Source organism: Entelurus aequoreus, linkage group LG23 (genome assembly GCF_033978785.1).
Source record: "Entelurus aequoreus isolate RoL-2023_Sb linkage group LG23, RoL_Eaeq_v1.1, whole genome shotgun sequence".
NCBI lineage: Eukaryota > Metazoa > Chordata > Actinopteri > Syngnathiformes > Syngnathidae > Entelurus > Entelurus aequoreus.
In genome coordinates this window covers 17446556-17468559 of record NC_084753.1, presented here as the reverse complement: position 1 = coordinate 17468559, position 22004 = coordinate 17446556, and the positions used below count along the sequence as shown (strand labels likewise).

Sequence of the window (22004 nt, the reverse complement as noted above, 5' to 3'; positions counted from 1 at the left end):
CAAGATGGAAGAACTCGGATGACAGAGACTCTAACCAGGAGGACTTTTGACTTCGATACACAGACGCCTGTAGAGAACTGGGACGACACAGACTCTTACCAGGATTACTTTAATTTGGATGACAAAGACGCAGACGTGCTACTGTGAGTATGCAGCTTTGGCTTCTAAACATTTGATGGCTTGACCGTATGTGCGCAACTTTTTTTTGCGTATGTACGTAACTTTTTTAAAATATGTAAGCTTTATGAACCTTGGGTTAGGTGAACGGTCTTTTGGGCTGAGTGATTGTGTGTGTTGATCAGGTGTTTGAATTGTATTGGCGTGTTCTATGGAGCTAGGAGCTAGCAGAGGAGCTAGGAGCTAGCATAACAAACACGCAGGTGTTTTTATGCAGGATTAATTTGTGGCATGTTAAATATAAGCCTGGTTGTGTTGTGGCTAATAGAGTAAATATATGTCTTGTGTTTATTTACTGTTGTAGTCATTCCCAGCTGAATATCAGGTACCGTGAGTATGCAGCCTTGGCTGCTAAACATTTGATAGCTTGACCGTATGTGCGCGTCACGTACGTAACTTTTTAAAAATATATAAGCTTTATGAACCTTGGGTTAGGTGAACGGTCTTTTGGGCTGAGTGATTGTGTGTGTTGATCAGGTGTTTGAATTGTATTGGCGTGTTCTATGGAGCTAGGAGCTAGCAGAGGAGCTAGGAGCTAGCATAACAAACACGCAGGTGTTTTTATGCAGGATTAATTTGTGGCATGTTAAATATAAGCCTGGTTGTGTTGTGGCTAATAGAGTATATATATGTCTTGTGTTTATTTACTGTTGTAGTCATTCCCAGCTGAATATCAGGTCACCCCCGGCTCTCACAGCATCTTCCCTATCTGAATAGCTTCAACTCCCCACTAGTCCTTCACTTGCACTTTACTCATCCACAAATCTTTCATCCTCGCTCAAATTAATGGGGAAATTGTCGCTTTCTCGGTCCGAATCTCTCTCACTTCATGCGGCCATCATTGTAAACAATAGGGAACTTTGCGTATATGTTCAACTGACTACGTCACACTACTTCCGGTAGGGGCAAGCCTTTTTTTTATCAGATACCAAAAGTTGCGATCTTTATCGTCGTTGTTCTATACTAAATCCTTTCAGCAAAAATATGGCAATATCGCGAAATGATCAAGTATGACACATAGAATAGATCTGCTATCCCCGTTTAAATAAAAACAATTCATTTCAGTAGGCCTTTAAACATATTTATCATTATTTGTTATTTAGTTTATTTACCGCTAAATAATTGTATATAAATTAATTTTTCATCAGTTTTTATGAGTCCCTTCTTTTGCTGTATATTTGCATATTCTTTTTTTGTTATCAGCCTGAGTTTGGTCTTGACACTGTGATTAAAACAGGGTCTAAGACTTAGACAAACTTTATTGATCCACAAGGGAAATTGTTCCACACAGTAGCTCAGTTACCAAGGGTACGGATGGAAAGGATAATGCAGGTATAAAGTATACTAAAAATGTACCATAGTAGCAATATAAAATATAACATATTTGTAATATTTACATATTATATATACAGTATATAATATATACGTATTTATTTTATTATATTTGTATATAATATATACAATATATAACAAATCCCAATTACCATGTACAATATTATTTTCATATCATTTGACAAGGTTTATCCTGTAAGTAGGTTAGATATAATCATTGAATATGATTAAAACCTAGAGTAAGACTCCTAGTTAAGTGTTATTATTTCAGTGGGCCCCGGGCCCTTCTCTATTGGAAAAGTTGGGCCCGGAGGTCAGAAAGGTTAAGAACCCCTGCACTATTGTGCTCCTGTGATATAGAAGAACTTGGTACACTGTAAACACACTGGCAGATCCTTGGATTGACATTTTAACATAAACACAGGGGCCGAACTTGTGTGATGTTCCTCAAGTCACTCCTTTAAGCCCTCTCCTTTTTTAGTTATTTTTCGTACCGTGATTTATGTAACTAAGGTGTTGCTGTAGGTTGTTCACTTCAAGTGCAGTTGGTAGTCATTTGTTCAACTTCTTTACTTATACTGGTGGCGTTCCTCAAGGTTCCATCTTAGGTCCTCTCTTTTTCATCATTTGAGCTATTTAACTGGTGGCCCGCGAGTTCAGTTCAAAAAACTTATGAGAGACTCACATTTTTGCAGCAGATTCCTAAAAACACAAGAGTGCTGTCATAGATATGATTCTAACACTAGCTTTTTTGCAGAAGGCCCTTTAAAAAAGCGCTCCTGTAACCCTGACAAAATAGACAAAAGGTCCAGACCTGCCCGCTAGGCCTCTGTGGCAAACATCTCTACCATTTTCCTTTATTCCTAACATTTTAAATTTCTTATCTCTTATCCCTTTTCATTTTTTACTTGTATTATCCGATTTGTCAGTTTTTTCCTGTGCTGCCATAGTGTTGGTGTGTTTTTTTTCTCTCTTGATATCGACTGCTCATCATCATTAAAGATAATTGGACGAGTGGGGGCTATAACATGGCCTCTCATGTCAAGCCAGCGGCCCACTGGCTAGGCCAATCAATCGTTAGCTGTCTGTCTTTGTGGTGTCTTGTCGGCTGGGAAGAGTTACCATAGTTACTAAGGCAGGACACAGCAAAATAGATACATTGCAAAATGTCTTACCATTGGCCAATAATAGGTCGACCCACTGGGAAAATCCCAGTCAGCCCAACCCTGGTCTTAACCAACCATAATTCTAATTATTTCCCAAGAAAAAAGTCTAAAAAGACAAGTTGTCTTATATTCGTGGTCGGATAAAATATTTATATAGTACATTTAAACCAATGGGTTGTATAGAGCAACTACCCTCCGCCCCCACCCTGAAAAAAAATCTGAGCTTTTCTTCTCGGCACTCACACCCACCTGAAGGAATGCAGCCCTTTTTCTTAAAGGTTTGACAAGTTAGCAAACGACACATGGCGAGTTATGAGTTCACTGACTTTTGTGTGTATTTGTACCAAAATAGGTATGGAGGTTAATTTGTGTCTTTATTTACAAATATTTTTTTGGGGGACTACATTTTTGGAACGGAATTTTGTGAACAGAATTTTTTTTTTACATCAAATAAAGCTGGCAATTTTATTGAATGAAAATGTGTGAGCAAAAGTTGTTTAAGAAGTCAGTTGTTAAAATACAGTGGGGACGGGATTTTTATGGCCCAATTTTTGGGTGTCTTCAGACGAAGGTGAGACAAAGGTGGGGGTTTTAATAATTTTGCAATGCAGTCTGCTGGAAATGATGGAAAAGCGCCACTCTGTATAGCAACTACCGCTGTGGTCAAAGTTGGGATTGCCACAAAACACATTTTAAGATATTTAACACTGTACTGCCGTCTTGCGGCTCAAGTGGATTTTTTTACACGTTTTTTGTGTCAGGTAAACCGCGACAAATGGGGCCATATGAATCACCGTCCTACTGTACTGTGTTTTAAAATTAGTTTTTTTTTAATTTAGTGTAGAAAAAATCAGTACTTTGATTTTTTAAAACAATACATTTTTATTTATTAAAATTGTCAGCATAATTTAATGTAAAAAATAAAACTAAATCAAACCCAAAATATTAAGTTACATTAATTCAGTGTCCAAAAAAAGCTTCTGAATAAATTAACCTCCATAAAAGGTCTTAAAAAAGGGGTTGTCGTTTTATAGTTATTAACAGTTTGTATATATTTTTGGGGTCTTTAACACTCTTTTGTCCTCCGGCAGGATGACGAAGTGGTTCTTCAGAGCGTAGCTACCATACAAAAGGAACATCGCAAGTTCTGCCTGGCCGCCGAAGGGCTTGGGAACCGCCTGTGTTATTTGGAATCTACCACCGAAGCCAAGGTGAGCAGAGCACACTGGTAGTTAGGGTTGGGAATGGTTTGAATTTGGACCATTCCAGTTCCGATTTTGGTTCAAATTCCGGTTCCTTGCTTTTGATTCCGGTTCCCATTATTTGATGAAGCAGGGTCAGAATGTACTATCAATTTATCACAGAGCCATTTTCAAGTCCTTTGAACTTGATTGTGAATGTTATGAAGCTTCTTTCTATAAGAGTACACTTTCACAAACGTTTCACTTTGTTTTTGAAAACCTCCAAAAAAAAAACATTTACACTTAACATATTTTTCGGACAACAGAGCACACATGCATATAAGCCACATCAACTAAATTCTAGAAGAAAAACATATGTTTCCATATATTAGCCCCACTGGACTATAAGCCACATATATATACGTTGGGAAGTTAGTTAATTACATAGATTTTGTAAATGTTTACATACCTTAATTGTTTCCAAATGGTGTCTGTAACATGGCAGTAAAACGGCTGATCAAATAAAACGGAAGTTATCGTCATGGACCCACTAGCTGCAAAAGCTAGCTCTCCAATAAGTTAAACAGACTCAATAACTCCACGGTGACGTCTTGGTGAATTTACTAAGGAATTTGTGAAACTGAGACGATAGAAAAAGAATGACATTGTAAGTTAATAATATTAACACAGTCACTCGTAAACATGTTAGCTAATGCTAATTTCATTACATTATGAAAGCATGTAGAAATTAGCATGAAAACACTCCTACTGACATCACACATAAGACAGTTCAATAAGTGTAAACAGTTTTAGTTATATTGTAAAGCTTACAAACGTTACATGGAGTGATGCACGAAGAATCTTTTCGAGCAGAAACGCCATGGAAGGTTTTACTTTCAGTTCAAGGCATTAAAACATGAAGTACATTTTCAACCCGCAATAACTGCAGCTAGTGAACTCGTCCAAAAGATGGCGCCTTAGCACAAACAATAACACACCTTTTCAGTGTCTCTGCTTGAGTTTAATGAAAACTATTAAACACAAAACATTATGGTCTTTATCAATTACAAATCTATAAATTGGCCGCACCGTTTTATAAGTCGCAGGGTTCAAAGCGTAGGAAAAAGATAACTACTTATAGTCCAGAATATACTGTATTCTTTTGTTTACGTGTTAGAGATAGTGATGCTCCCATCAGGTTTTATGCTGCCGTTCCCCATGAGTGTATTCTGCCGATACCAATTGATGGTCCCTGGAGAATCTGAATGTTAGTCCCAGTTTCCATTAATGCCCTATGCACCACACAACTGGTAGTAGCTTTCAGTTTAATTTACCGGTACTTTAATCATTTAATGAGACTTATGACATGCATTGCAACTGGGGATGGGTACTGTTCCCATATGAACCGGTACAGTACCATTTTACCGCACCTGGGAATCGATACCAGTACTCAACGGTACCAATTTTCGGTACTTTTGTGTGTGGTAATAAATGTTGATTGTTAATAATAAAATTGTTTTTTTATTGTAACGTTTAAAAATGAACTGATAACTATGCTGTCTCGTTGTTATATTTTGTTTTCTTGTTACATTTGAGTCTCGTTTGCAATTTGCTCTTCCAAGACTTTAGATGGCAGTGCTGTATAGGCTGTCTATGGTATGCTGTTTAACTAGGAAGTAGCTTTTTCCATGAAGCTGAATGTGTTATGTTTTGCCCTACAAAGTGTTTATTCTGTAAATACTGTGCTTATAACACACCAGCTGTTTGATTGTAATATTAATTTTAGTTATTGTTGTTTAAGTTTATTTTGAACATGTATACAGTTACAATAGGTTAAATCACGTAGTTCGCATATGTCCATTTTCTCACTACATGTCCGAAAAGGAGTAGGGAGAGGCAGAGCTTGTTTAATCCTACCCTTTACACTTCATAGCTATTACTAACACATGTGTTCACTTCGTTCACTAAATTTGTAACACAATTTAAATCAATGAATAATAAAAACAACAATTATCATAAATAAATAGTTAAGTAAATTATGATTATTTTAATAAAATGTCTAAGATTTTTTAATTTTCAACAAGGTTCAGAATGTTTATCAGAGTTCTTCTTCCTTTTACTTTGTAAACACTTTGAGTTTGAACACTTTCTTAAACTGGATCATATTAGTACATTGTTTGATTCATCTGCTTAATTCATTCCATAATTTAATTCCACAAACTGATATACTAAAGGTTTTAGGTGTTGTGCATGCATACAAATGTTTTAAGTTAGATTTTCCCCTAAGGTTTTATTTCTCTTTTTTGTTGAGAAGAACTGGTTTACATTCCAGAGTCTCAGGTTATAGTTTTAGTTTTCATTCCCAAATTTAGAGGTGTTGGAGTCGCCATGTAAAATCGCTAATGCTAATAGTAGCCTGTCTATGGCAAATCCAATGTAAATTAGCATCAAGCTAGCAGCAAAGAGCGGAGTCTTACTTTACAGTATGTTTAAGTGTTTTCTACCAAGCATACTCGGTTTTTTGGTGGCAACATTACTTAGAGGGAACGTGTCTGCTGCTTGAGTGATTGTTTCCATGAGCCAGTGTTTAGTCTGCAATCGGATGGGACGCCACGTGCAAGAAATGTATCAGAGTATTGCACGGTTTGATTTTATGTGAATCGATACCCGGCACCAAAGGAATTTGGTCAGTGCCTATAAAAGTACCGAATTTGGTAAGCATTCCTAATTGCTACACCCTTAAAACAAGTAAAATTGTGTTTTGGCAGGTCAAATAAATGTTATTGGTCTGTTGGCGGATTATTATGGTTATGTTAAATAAAACAAAAATGAAAAAAATATATCTTGTTAGTGAAAAATAAGTTTTACTACCTGTTTGGCTCTTTAGTTTCTGCAGTTTGAGGGGAGATTTATGGCATACTTACAGGTAATTAGTTAAGCCCGCCTCCTGCTGGGGGGTTTAGAGTTAAAATACAGCTCAGGTTCAGTACTGTGATATGGCGCCTTCAGTTTGGCTGGGACACAAGTGACAGTGTTTTATGAGGTCGCTCAAGGATCATGTGCTTGTTGGTCAACTTGCCTGGGAAGCCACAACCAAAACAAATGCTATCTGCAGATCAAGTTGTTTATTTTGTCCTTTTTGAAGGAGTGTGGCTTTTTCTTTCACTTTCAGTGGTAAAAACTATGTTTAGTCCTCACTGTAAGATGGGGAAGCAGAACCATTTGTCCTACTCGCCACTTGGTGCTCTATGAATCAAAGCAAATCCCATTTTCAGCGGCATTGGAGTGGAGGGCAGGTTTGCTGGCAGTCGGAGTTCCTATTTAATTTAGTTTGAGGACACGAGGGCATGTTTCAGTCCACCTACCTGGGGGCAATACCTGCAGAGCACAAACTACCTGTCCTCTCTCCTTGGTACACGATGACAAAGCTTTAGGTCTCCTCGGGTATCAGATGTGGATTAGCTGGGAAGTGTCTAGCTGCCGATAGAAATATGGACAAATACATGTCAAAACGTATGTAAAACATAAGCAAGCCAATGAAAATGTACCATATTTTCCAGATTATAAATTGCTACTTTCCCCAAGCTTTGAACCCTGCGGTTTATACAAAATTGCGGCTAATCCATGGATTTTTCTTCGCTAACGGCCATAATGTTTTGTATACAACAAACTTACATAGTAGTAGCATCGCCAACACAGAAACTGAAAAGGTGTGTTGTTTGTGCTATGGTGCCATCTTTTGGACGAGTTTGCCTAATTTCAGGTGCTGCAGGTTGAAAGTCTACAGTGTATCCTTCTGTTTCGTGCGTTGAACCGGAAATTTAAGTGTCGTTCCGTCTACTAGTCGTCCATAGTGTTTATACTCATATGGATTCTTCATTCATCACTCCAACCAACGTTTGTAAGTTTTACAATATATCTAAAACAATTCATTCTTACTAAACAGTCACATGTTTTATAGGTGTTTTTTCATGCGTATTTGTACGTGCCATCGTAATGTAAATAGCTAGCGTCGTTAGCATTAGCTGAAATGCTTACACGTTTACAAGTGTCTGTGTTAGTATTATCAACCTACCTGGCATTCTTTTTGTATAGTTTGTTTTGCAAATTCCTCAGTATATTCACCAAAATGCTGATTGAGTGCTAGCTTCCGCAGCTAGTGGGTCCATGACGATGACTTCTGTTTTGTTTGATCGGACGTTGTACTGCCATGTTACAGGCACCGTTTGGAAACAATTAAGGTATGTCAATAAACATTTACAAAATATTTCTGTGTAAATTACTAATTCCACAATTAATTTATCTGCGGCTTATATATGGAAAAAAGTTTTGTTTTTTTCTCTAAAATTTTGTGGGTGCGGCTTATATACCGGTGGACTCCATAGTCCGGAAATTACAGTATTTAATTTTTGAAACCAAAACTGTATATACAATTTTTTTTAGGAAAAAAAGGAGTAATTTCGATGTCACACCAATAGATCCAATAACATAAAAAAATATAGATACATAAAAAAACACTCCATTGAGGCGAGATTACTTATACTGTGCTGTAGGTGGTTTAGTGTGAGCAAACCAAGCGCTCCTTTTCTCCTCCTCACGTCGTAAGTAGCACCTGAGCTCAATTTGAACAAACATGGCGTCGAACATTTGAGACTGTTTGAGAGGAAAACATTTCATGATATTTGCGCCAAATGTTAGGCAAACATCTCACAAGAAGGGGAAAAAAAATTACGCTTCAACACATCCAACTAAACTACATTTAGGTTAAATAAAAATAAAAAAAGTTAATAGGTTATTAGTATAGTTCTTGAGAAGCTGGAAGTCATCAGTATAGGTTTTAAAAATAATATATTGTGGCTCCCTAGTTTGTAGTGTTAACATCGCAACTGTTTCCGGTTACTTTACACCTATTTGTTCTTTTATTCCACTTTTTAAGTATTTTTAACATTTAACAATTTGGATGCGGGCCACACTTTGGACACCCAAAGCCAAGCCATTCATGACACCAGTCTACAGTAAGATCCAACAGAATTAAGACAATGACTTGAATCTCTTTCACTCAGTTTATTTCATTGGGTTTTATTGCTGCTAAGCATTAACAACTGGGCTCTTTAAAAGGCTGCTGTGAGCGCTCTGAGAGAGAATGTTCAGTGTGTGGCTTCTAAACCAGCGTGGACCAAATATGATAATTGCAAAATCAAAGGGTGAATAATTCATGAGGTATGTAAGGTCTGCAGCAGGTTGTGAGTTATCTCTGTTAGAAGGACCTTGGTCAGTATGGGTGCATCTGTGTCATGTCACTACACTCTCAATGGCAGAGCTAAGTATTACAATAAGGAGGTCTATGAAGGATGTGTCTATTCATTGGTTATTATGGGTATTATGTACTGTATTTTTACATGCTATGTGCAGGAGTTCAATGTTTGGAAAGGATGGACAAGCAGTTGCAAAAAAGAAAGATATTCCTGCTCAATATGTTTTTATTTTATTTATTCATGCTATTAAGCCAACCAGTGAAGAAAACAATCTCACTATTTTGCTTTCATGCTTGGTGAGGAAAGGTAATGAGGAGTATGGCGAGAGGGGTAGCCTCATTGCCATGGCGACCCCGCATCGCCGATTTTAGTGGTCAGAGTTGTGTGCAGTGTTTGCCAATGTTTCACATGCAGGATGTGAGGACAGTGAACATTCCCCTCAGGCGAGCCAGAGCTTTTCTGCTTGTCACTCACACATGTCAGTGACTGGGAGAGATGCCGAAAACGTGGGCAATTTAGCAAACTGGAAAAGTTGTGATACCATTTTGATATAACGGCAACTAGTTAGGGCTGCGATGATTAATCAATTACCGTATTTTTCGGACCATAAGGCGCACCTGATTATAAGGCACACCGTCAATGAACAGGCTATTTGGGTTTATTTTCATACACAAGGCGCAACGGATTAAAAGGCACATTAAAGGCGTCATATAATATTTGTTTTTTTTACATTTAAAACACTTCCTTGTGGCCTACGTCAATGGTCCCCAACCACTGGGCCGCGGCCCGGTACGGGTCCGTGGATCGATTGGTACCGGGCCGCACAAGAAATTAAAAAATAAAACTTTTTTTTTTTTTTTTTTTTAAATCAACATAAAAAACACAAGATACACTTACAATTAGTGCACCAACCCAAAAAACCTCCCTCCCCCATTTACACTCATTCGCACAAAAGGGTTGTTTCTTTCTGTTATTAATATTTCTGGTTCCTACATTATATATCAATATAGATCAATACAGTCTGCAGGATACAGTCCGTAAGCACACATGATAGTATTTCTTTATGACAAAAAACAAAACAAAAAAAGGGTTACTCTTTTCTTTGACCCACCCCTATAATTGTATTAATTTTCTCTACCTACAGTGAAAAAAACAACATCCACCTTTATGTTGACAAAAAACAATGACCTGTGTGTTGTTTGGGAACAGTTGGTAATGGTTATGTGCAGTAAAACTTTTCATGAACTAAATGTGTGTCCCTAAATTTGTGTTCCATGTCTTTATTGAAGAGAGCAGTTGTGTTTTTGGTTTACAGAGTAAACAACTAAAAACTAAGGTTTTGGGCATTGTTTTCACTAAATGCATACTTTTGTCTAAATATGGCTAAGGACACGCATTATTGTGGGTTTCATGGACATTGTCTTCATCACTAAAGGAAAAAAAAAAGTATGTTTCTTTTTTTTGACTCCCTTGTCGCCATGTGACATGAGTGTGTGACAGTTATGATTTTGCTTACTAGTTTCGATGATCCGCCTTATCGTCCCTCTGATTGGCCAGTCCACAATGTTTCTCCCTAACCTTAGCCAATTGTGACTCATCATACCAGTCATCATGGATTTTCTCCATATGTATGGATGTTGTCATTTATCCAGGTCATATATTTTTTTGGAGCCTGGATTAGCAGTCCATTTTCTCTTTTTGTAGCTTTGATGTAAGCTACCTAGCTACATGGCTCTAAAAGTAGCTAAGCTACAGGAAAAGCTACTCGTTGAAAAAGTAGCTAAGCTACCAGCGAGCTACTGGAATATGTAGTTAAGTTACGTAATTTAGCTACATGTAGCTTGTAACTTATCACTTTTTTTAGCGCTTCCATTGGGAGTCTACTGACGGATATAAGTTAGATCTATACGCTACTTTGTATTAGAAATGGGAACAGAAGAGAATGAATGCCCCACAACAAAAGGATAATGAAGAAGAAGCTTATTGACTACGGCGTGGGCGGAAGAAAAGTTGGTTTTGCATAATAGGATAGAAACAAAACACCAGATAATGTCTTCTAATAGGTACCATTTTGGGGTCCCTATAAACACACCATGATAATACTCGTATGTTGAAGCACAGTATGTCTGACTATGGTAGCTGTAATGCTCCGCTTTACCAAAGTCGTACTAAACCATTTTGACAGATTTTTGAGCGCTGTGTGTAATGTTCTATATTCTCAATGAAACAGCAACGTTTTGGTGTTGCTTACTTACCTGTACTTGCTACCCTCGTTTATTTCAACAGGCGTCAACCTGCAGTCCACACGTACCTCTTGTGTGACTGCCATCTACTGGGAACACTTGTTATTACAATATGTACCAAATAAAATTGCTTCGAGATCAGTAAGCTCAACCAGAATTAAATATGTACATTATGCGCACCGGGTTATAAGGCGCACTGCTGATTTTTTTTTTTAATTCAAGGATTTTAAGTATAGCCATATAGTCCATAAAATACAGTAACTCGATTCATATTTCGTTGCTTCGATAATTCGTTTAATGGGTGTAGAACCATAGAGTACGGAGAACATTAAATATGCAGACATAGTTTACACATGGTTTCTGCAATATAGAATAGAATAGAAAGTACTTTATTGATCCGTGGGGGAAATTCAGCACCACAGTTCGCTCACAATAGAGAATAAATAAATATAGCGCACATGAGCGACTGCTTTTATTTTTATTATGGCACACATGTTAAGTGCAATTTCAATGTTGATGTGCATTTATCAGAAAAAAGAATGCATTTCATGGCAAGCAGAACAATCATTGTTCATTTCAATTATCCATCCATCCATTTTCTACCGCTTATTCCCTTCGGGGTCGCGGGGGGCACTGGAGCCTATCTCAGCTACAATCGGGCGGAAGGCGGGGTACACCCTGGACAAGTCGCCCCCTCATCGCAGGGCCCATTTCAATTATGTTCCCTAAAGTATGTGTGGGTTTTGTCCGACTACTTGGTTAATCAATAGGTTTTTTGATTACTAAAGTAATCAATAGCTGCAGCCCTACAACTAATGAAGCAAAGTTATCAAACAACTGTTGAAAAGGTAATATCAGTATCTGCCAAACAATAAGAAGACAGAGCAGTAGAAATCTGTGTGTGCACGAACAAGTGAAATGAAGTGACAAAAAATATATATATATGTATGTATGTTTGTATATGTGTATATGTATGTATATAAATGTATATTTATTTGTATAATTTATTTTTTCCTACTTTGCTGTCAAATGTAATGCATTAATTCATGCAATTAATCCCAAAATAATTATGGCAGTAATCATGTATAAATGCAGATTAATCACACAATGTACTTTGAAGGCATATGCTCTTAACTGCAGATGGTTACTTAAAGGCGGTGTTTGTTATATGGTCAGTGATCAGGTCAATTCATACATTAGTGCAAAGATTACTTAGGAGATATCGACTGGTGGCAAATTTCACTTCAAAAACTGCTTTAACAAATAACCGATGTGCATTCAAGTAAAAAAATTTCAAAATTTTTATTTCTGACACTTTGATTATAACATTGCATTTCTGTTTTTTTAAGCTTTTTTTTAAAATTTGGCAGCAACTAATGAAAAATCACAATTGTAATTAATCTGATTTAAAAATGTATCATTTGACAGCACTACTATTTTATTTATTTTATTGCAATCTACCTGTTGTTTAAATCATAATTTACACAACAAAAAAAAAGTATTTTGTGTTGAGTTGTCTTAAAACTATTTTTCCTAAAACCGGTCAAAGAAAAAAAGGGTCAGCATTGTCACCCCAGGCTGTGCTTTATTTTGAGTTTGTTGCCATTTTCCTGTTTTGTGCTTTAGTTCTTGTCTAGCGCTCTTATTTTGGTTCCTTGTCCTGTTTTGGTTTGCACTTCCTGGCCCGGTGAACATCACCCAAATAGGCATAGTATGCAGTACTCCCTCCCCCCACAAGGGGCAACAGCAAGGCATATGTGTCACAATGAAGCAGCAGTAGGGTGAGTAGAAGAAGACTACTCATTCAAACCAAAAATAGCACTATCGACCCTGAAAAAAATCTAAATAAATTGCGAAATCTGACTTTTAACAGCGACTGGACAACAAAGTATGAATGTTCTGCCCCGAGCCATTGCTCTAGTCAGTGTTTCCTGCCGGACCTTTTAGAAGTGTAAAAGTGTTGTAGACAAGCAGCAACAACTGTAGAAATCCACTCGTGTAAATTTCATCACGAAACTTGGTCAGATTTTTGTAAGTATTGTGCATAAAGATATTTATTTTGTTTTGTATTGAAATTGCTGACATCGTGATTTTCATATTTGTGGTTATTTGTCTTTGTCTTAGGTTCAATTGTGTGCAACGTTTGCTGTGGATGTTGTTTAATTTCTATATGCGTAAACATATATATTTTATTGTATGAATGTATTAACAATAAACCTTCCATTTTATTTACGTAAAATACATAATGGACGTTATACTTTTGTAATGTTATTTTTCGATTTATATTTTCAGTCTAAATGAAGGAAGATTTGTAAAGAAATAACACTGAGGAAGGAAAATAATTAAAAAGAAGGAACATCAATCCTCAACAAAACTTCTGGAGCTTCTGTTTCTTCATGCTGTTAACAATCTGTCTAGTTGCACATGCTGGAATCAAGTTGCGAGGGCAGAATAATGAATTTGACAGTGCAGTGTGAGAGCCGATGTTTTTACTTTGCAATTAAGTAAATGTAGTCTCAAAGGAAACTTCTGACAAAACATCCACATTTCGATGTCCGGCACATGACCCCTTGGGCTCTTGAAACTGCGGCCCTCTTCATTATGTAGTTGAGTAGCCCTGCTCTAAAAAAAAAAACCAATGATGATGGACATGATTAAATCAGCAAGAAAAATGTACATAAGGCAAATCTATTGCATTGAGATGATGAATTCAGTCTGGCAAACATTGTTTATTGGTATATTTACCAGTGCTCTACATAATCCTGAGCACCTTGCTGGCAACACATCAGAATGTCCAACATTTTATTTATGGGAGCTTTTCCTTGCTCCACAGTTCTTTTAATTACCGCCGGGCCCTTGGTCTTGTATCGCTTAATTAAGTAAATGATTTGGCCGCTGGAGCATGTTTCTATTCACTCGGTTCAATTGTCTGTCATATATGAAGATTGGAAAAAGGTACTTCTAGTACAGTTGTTGTAATCGATTTTTTGAACTAAAACTTTAAATTCTAAACTTTTTTTTTCTGTTTCTACTCATAGCTAATGTATTTTCCCCCTCTTTCCCCCCTCTGTCTTGCAGTATGTTCCTCCAGACTTGTGTGTTTGTAACTTTGTGTTGGAGCAGTCGCTGTCAGTGCGAGCTCTGCAGGAGATGCTGGCTAACACAGGCCAAAGCAGCGAGGGGGTGAGTACTAGTTCTTGTCTCATATACACGCAACCACACTAAAAAACATCTACAAAGCTTGAATAAATAGCAACTGGACTTGACTTCTAAAGGCATCAATGACCTTTTGGGATGAAAGGTATCGTAAGACAGGAGAGTACATGGAATGCATAAAAACACAACACGACTGACTGTTTTGGGGGCAATGAAAGGTTGACTTGAATAATTGCCTTACGAAAATACTTCTTGCATTGGGATTGCACACACACATTTTTCCAGGGCAATGATCTTACGACACATCATTAAAAGTTGAAGATGTTTTTCAAGTCTACAAGCTTTTCCAGAGTGAAACCAAAATGTCAAATGTAGTTAGTGCAGCTTTGCGGCATACAATACCGTGCCTGACAAAAGTCTTGTCGCTAGGGTACAAGTTGACCTTTTGTGCCCTTCAAGTATACGTCTGATAATTTTTTTTTATACAAGAAATGGCTCATTTCAATCCCAACAGCTTTTGAAATAATGTTTTGTTGTCAAAAGAAATTGCTGAAAAGTATTTTAACGTTTACAGCTTGGTAAATCCCATTGAGTCAGTTTTTGCAAGGACAAAAATCTTGTCGCCTTGTCGTATGATGCACCCAATCTTAGATTACAGCCTCAATTGATAAGTCAATTAGCGGGTGTGTATGATAGGAATCCCAGCACATCAGACCTTCACATCAACTGCAACTTTACCTCTGACAACATGCCTAAGATTCTCCCTGAGACCAAAGCGTTGATGTTTAAGAGCCTGGACCCCAGATCCACCGCTGAGGTGACTGACACCTTCAATGTGTCTCAACGTCAAGTGCAAAGAATAAGAAAAAGATTGAAAGAGACTGTAGATGTTTTTGACAAGCCGAAGTCCGGCAGACAGCTACTCGGGAGAACCGTTTGTTTGCTCAAAAATCCAAACCCAGCCCTTTTCCACTGCAGCAGAGCTCCACCAGGCTTGGTCACCTCAAATCCCTGTGTCAACTAGAACATTTTGTACAAACCCCGTTTCCATATGAGTTGGGAAATTGTGTTAGATGTAAATATTAACGTAATACAATGATTTGCAAATCATTTTCAACCCATATTCAGTTGAATATGCTACAAAGACAACATATTTGATGTTCAAACTGATAAACATATTTTTTTTGTGCAAATAATCATTAACTTTAGAATTTGATGCCAGCAACACGTGACAAAGAAGTTGGGAAAGGTGGCAATAAATACTGATAAAGTTGAGGAATGCTCATCAAACACTTATTTGGAACATCCCACAGGTGAACTGGCAAATTGGGAACAGGTGGGTGCCATGATTGGGTATAAAAGTAGATTCCATGAAATGCTCAGTCATTCACAAACAAGGATGGGGCGAGGGTCACCACTTTGTCAACAAATGCGTGAGCAAATTGTTGAACAGTTTAAGAAAAACCTTTCTCAACCAGATATTGCAAGGAATTTAGGGATTTCACCATCTACGGTCCGTAATATCATCAAAGGGTTCAGAGAATCTGGAGAAATCACTGCACGTAAGCAGCTAAGCCCGTGACCTTCGATCCCTCAGGCTGTACTGCATCATCAAGCGACATCAGTGTGTAAAGGATATCACCACATGGGCTCAGGAACACTTCAGAAACCCACTGTCAGTAACTACAGTTGGTCGCTACATCTTTAAGTGCAAGATAAAACTCTCCTATGCAAGGCGAAAACCATTTATCAACAACACCCAGAAACGCCGTCTGCTTCGCTGGGCCTGAGCTCATCTAAGATGGACTGATACAAAGTGGAAAAGTGTTCTGTGGTCTGACGAGTCCACATTTCAAATTGTTTTTGGAAACTGTGGACGTTGTGTCCTCCGGACCAAAGAGGAAAAGAACCATCTGGATTGTTATAGGCGCAAAGTTGAAAAGCCAACATCTGTGATGGTATGGGGGTGTATTAGTGCCCAAGACATGGGTAACTTACACATCTGTGAAGGTGCCATCAATGCTGAAAGGTACATACAGGTTTTGGAGCAACATATGTTGCCATCCAAGCAACGTTACCATGGACGCCCCTGCTTATTTCAGCAAGACAATGCCAAGCCACGTGTTACATCAACGTGGCTTCATAGTAAAAGAGTGCGGGTACTAGACTGGCCTGCCTGTAGTCCAGACCTGTCTCCCATTGAAAATGTGTGGCGCATTATGAAGCCTAAAATACCACAACGGAGACCCCCGGACTGTTGAACAACTTAAGCTGTACATCAAGCAAGAATGGCAAAGAATTCCACCTGAGAAGCTTAAAAAATGTGTCTCGTCAGTTCCCAAACGTTTACTGAGTGTTGTTAAAAGGAAAGGTCATGTAACACAGTGGTGAACATGCCCTTTCCCAACTACTTTGGCACGTGTTGCAGCCATGAAATTCTAAGTTAATTATTATTTGCAAATATGAGTTTGAACATCAAATATCTTGTCTTTGTAGTGCATTCAATTGAATATGGGTTGAAAATGATTTGCAAATCATTGTATTCCGTTTATATTTACATTTAACACTATTTCCCAACTCATATGGAAACGGTGTTTGTAGAATTCGGTTTCAAAATCGCCTCCTTCTATAATGATGGATGCTGGAAAAGTGGCAGAATGTGTATTTCTTAGAGGAATCTTGGGTCAGTCGCAGCAAATATTGCGGGAGACATAGTGGAGCCTGCATGGATCTGAGATTCAAACAGAAAACAGTTAAGTTTGGTGGCAGAAAAATCATGGTCTGGGGTTACGTCCAGTATGGGCATGTGTTTGAGATTTTCTGTATGGAAGGCAATATCAATAGTCTAAAATATCAAGAAGTATCTCTTACGTTGGGGTCAAATTTTGCAGCAGAATGATACTCCATCGCATACTCCCATCTCTACATCAAAGTTCCGAAAGGTGAAAATGATTAAGGGGCTCCAGATCTGGCCAGGCCATTCACCAGACATCAACATCATTGAGCATGTAGAATGAAAGCGGAAGCATGAAAGACAAAACCAAAGAATCTTGATGAAATCTGGGAGGCATGTACGACTGCTTTATTTGCTATTCTTGATGACTCCATCTATAAATTGTATGAAACATTGTCAAACCGCATGGATGCAGTGCTTCAAGTTCATGGAAGTCATACAAGATATTGAATATGGATCTCACAGCACCACTACTTATTTCACTGATGTTATGCAACATATTTTTGTATTTGAAGTCAATTATTTGTTACATTTTCACATTACTGTCTGTAGGAGACAAAACCTTTGTCTTGCCAAAATCTGACCTTTCTGTGTTCATTAAATGATCAGTATTACTTCAGTGAAGTACATTTTCTTTAGTATATTAAACATAATTTGGGAGGGTTCAAGCTTTCATAGAAGCCATTTCTAAAAAGTCAGGTTATAAGATGTTTGTACACAATGGATAATCGACGAAACTTTTGTCAGGGACTGTAGAAAACACAGCAGACATACAGTATATCTACATTTTGGTGTGTGGTTGTATGTCTGTGTTGTTGTGTAGTATAAGCTGTGCTTTCCTTACATAAATTAATACAAACGTTTGATTGCTTTTACTGTATTGTGGTGTCCATATAATTCCCACTACAAATAAGAATTTTAAAAAATTATAATCTACAGCTAATTCATTGATTGGTTCTGCTAGTCAGTCCTTCTAAACAAAGGAAGTGTGTAATATATATGTGTTACGCTGAATTAATAGAATAGCAGAGAAATTTAAAGTAGTAATAGTAGTGTTTATATTGTAAGTTATTGTGTAAGTTATTATTATTTTTCTTATACAACTTTGATTTGGAGAAGACGCCATTACACTAATATGAAAAGCAAATGTGTTTATTATTGGTTAAAACTGGGGATGGACATTCGGCTGTGACGTGATATCGGGAGAAGAAGATGACAGAGATATGACGTCGTTTAGCTGTCAGCTTGTTTATTAACAGCTTGGTGTGTAAATGAGATGTGTAATTAAACCAAAGAGATGCGGTGTGACTAAATGTGAGCACTTATCTGAGCGTGGTTGTCAGAGGGTGTTGAAGGTGAGTGTTGATCCAGGCGGAAGTCCAAATAAGGGCAAGGCAGGCTCGAGTGTCGGAGGACAGGCGGATAGTCAAGGACAGGAGCGCGGCGTCGTGGTCGGGTGACAGGCGTGAGGTCGAAAATCCAGGAAGGCAAGGGGGTTCCACAGGGAGGTCCAAAGTGACAAAGCACACAGCTTGACCACGAGGAAGGATGACGGGGAGTGTACTGGATACGAGAAGCTACGTTCTGGCATCGGATCTCAGGTTGCGCTGGTTTAAGAAGGCTGATCGCTCATCATGGACAGGTGCGTAGATTGCTGAGCGTTTGCAGCCGCGCGGAAGCGCGCTTGCAGCAGAGAGAGAGCGCCCGTGGCCGTGGCCTGCGGTGCGCTCGTCAGGGCACGCAACAGGAGGAGACGCAGCAGAAGTGTGACCCATAACAGGACCCCCCCCCCCCCTTATGCGAGACTCCCGACGAGCTTCGGGGTGCCTCAGGGTGAGTTCGGTAAAAATCTTCAATAAGGGAAGGGTCGGCGATGTAAGAAGCCGGGACCCATTATCTGTCCTCAGGTCCATAGCCCTCCCAGTCCACGAGGTAGACCCATCCTCTTCCTTGTCGTCGGACCTTGAGAATCTCCCTGACGGTCCACACCTGGTCCCCATCCTCGAGAACCCTAGGCGGAGGGGGGGAAGGGATGGAGGGGCGACAGTGAACTGTTGGTTACTGGTTTTACCTGAGACACGTGAAAGACCGGGTGGGATCTCATGGACCCAGGGAGGTCCAGGCAAACTGCGGCAGGATTGACTCTGGATCTGACTGTAAAAGGTCCAACGAAACGTGGTGCTAACTTCTGAGAGGATATCGGGAGGTGAAGGTCCTTGGCCCGTAACAGCACCTGCTGTCCGGGCTGATAGTCGGGATCTGGGATGCGCCGCCGGTTGGCGTTACGACGCATCTTCTCAGATGCCTTCAATAAGGCAGCGCGGGCAGACCTCCACACCTTGCGGCATCGTCTCAGGTGAGCTCTGGTGGAAGGAACTGCCACTTCGATCTCCTGGGAGGGAAATAAAGGAGGTTGAAAACCTTGCCAGCATTCAAAAGGGGACATACCAGAAGCCGCGCAGGTCATGGAGTTAAAGGAGTACTCCACCCATGGAATGAACTTGCACCAGGAGTTGGGCTGTTGAGCAGCCATACAGCGCAGCATGGTCTCCACCCCCTGGTTGGCCCTTTCCGCTTGTCCATTGCTCTGGGGGTGGTAGCCAGAAATCAGGCTGACCGTGGCTCCAATACCCTTGCAGAAAGCTTGCCAGACCCGGGAAATAAATTGGGGACCACGATCTGACACAATGTCGGTGGGGATCCCGTGAATTCTAACCACATGCTGAACGAGCAGTTCTGTGGTCTCGGCCGAGGATGGGAGTTTGGGCAAGGGTATGAAATGGGCCGCCTTGGAAAACCTGTCGATTATGGTGAGGATTGTGGTGTTACCTTTAGAGGGGGGAAGTCCAGTAATAAAGTCAAGAGCGATGTGTGACCAAGGTCGACTCGGGATCGGAAGGGGATGTAAGAGTCCAGCAGGAGGGCTGTGGTCTGCCTTGTTCCGGGCGCAGATGCAGCAGGCGGCGATGAATTTGCGAGTATCCGCCTCCATGGAAGGCCACCAGAAGCGGTGTCGAATGAATGATAGCTATCTGTGGATTCCGGGATGACATGTAAACAGACTTGAATGTGCCCAGTCGAGTACCTTGCTCCTTAAGGGTTGCGGAACAAAAAGTCTATTGGGGGGTCCGTTCCCAGGACCAGGGTCGGACCGTAGCGCCGTCCTGAGCAGGCCCTCGATTTCCCAAGTTACCATCCCGAAGATGCGGTGTGACTAAATGTGAGTACTTATCTGAGCGTGGTTGTCAGAGGGTGTTGAAGGTGAGTGTTGATCCAGGCGGAAGTCCAAATAAGGGCAAGGCAGGCTCGAGTGTCGGAGGACAGGCGGATAGTCAAGGACAGGAGCGCGGCGTCGTGGTCGGGTGACAGGCGTGAGGTCGAAAATCCAGGAAGGCAAGGGGGTTCCACAGGGAGGTCCAAAGTGACAAAGCACACAGCTTGACCACGAGGAAGGATGACTGGGAGTGTACTGGATACGAGAAGCTACGTTCTGGCGTCGGATCTCAGGTTGCGCTGGTTTAAGAAGGCTGATCGCTCATCATGGACAGGTGCGTAGATTGCCGAGCGTTTGCAGCCGCGCGGAAGCGCGCTTGCAGCAGAGAGAGAGCGCCCGTGGGCGTGGCCTGCGGTGCGCTCGTCAGGGCACGCAACAGGAGGAGACGCGGCAGAAGTGTGACCCATAACATCGGCTCAATATTTCTGATCAAATAATTGAGGCATTTCATGCTTGTATTTTTGAAATTATTTGTTATTAGGGAGGTCCCGATCAACATTCCTGATCTGATTTTTTTTTTTAACCTTAGATCTGAGCTGATATCGCGTCCTGATCTGATACGTTAATAGATTATACAAGCCCTGTCAAAATTGTGTAACCACCAGTCTTGAAAGATGTTCATTCATTGTAGAAAAAAAGTAGATAACAGACATGTCACAAAACAGTAAAATAAATCAAGAACAATAATTATTTTTAGATCAAGAAATTTGTGGAATTACTCAAATATGAGGAAATCATGAAAAACAAACACTTTTGGCTTTTATAACAGCTTACAGTCTCTGAGCCATGGACTTAACGAGTGACAAACAGAACGCATCAGTCTTGCTCCAACTTTCTCTGATTATTGTTGTCTGATCAGCTTTGCAGGTTAGAGTCTTGTCATTGAACATTTTCTTCAATTTCCACCACACATTTTCAATTGGATTGAGATCCGGACTATTTGCAGGCAATGACATTGACATTGTATCTTTCTTCAAGGAAAGGGCAATATGCATTATCTTAAGAAATGTCCTCATCCCCAAACATCCTTTCAATTGATGTCAAAAGTACCCTTGTGCATTTATTGAAGATGTGATGACAGCCATCTCCCCAGTGCCATTATCTGACATGCAGTCCCATATCATCAATGACTGTGGAAATTAGCATGTTTTCTTCAGGCAGTCGTCTTCAAAAGATTCACCAACAAAAATGTCCAGAATACTGTGGAATTTTTCGATGAAAACAGACGCTGTTTGTATTGGGACACAATACTTCCGTCCAATCCGTGACGTCACGCGCAAACGTCATCATACCGAGACGTTTTCAGCCGGATATTTCCCGGGAAATTTAAAATTGCACTTTATAAATTAACCCGGCCGTACTGGCATGTGTTGCAATGTTAAGATTTCATCATTGATATATAAACTATCAGACTGCGTGGTCGGTAGTAGTGGGTTTCAGTAGGCCTTTAAATTGCTGCTGTCTCCACCCCATTCAACATGTTCAC

The 22004-nt window shown here is 39.6% G+C and overlaps 1 protein-coding gene across 1 annotated transcript in view; it reads left to right on the top strand.

Moving 5' to 3' along the window:
• ryr3 (ryanodine receptor 3) overlaps positions 1-22004 on the top strand; it is a 309061-nt gene that overhangs the window by 43414 nt on the left and 243643 nt on the right. Inside the window, exons 2-3 of the mRNA XM_062034336.1 lie at positions 3767-3886; positions 14433-14537. Of these exons, the coding sequence (XP_061890320.1) occupies positions 3767-3886; positions 14433-14537 (225 nt within the window). The remainder of the gene's footprint in view (positions 1-3766; positions 3887-14432; positions 14538-22004) is intronic.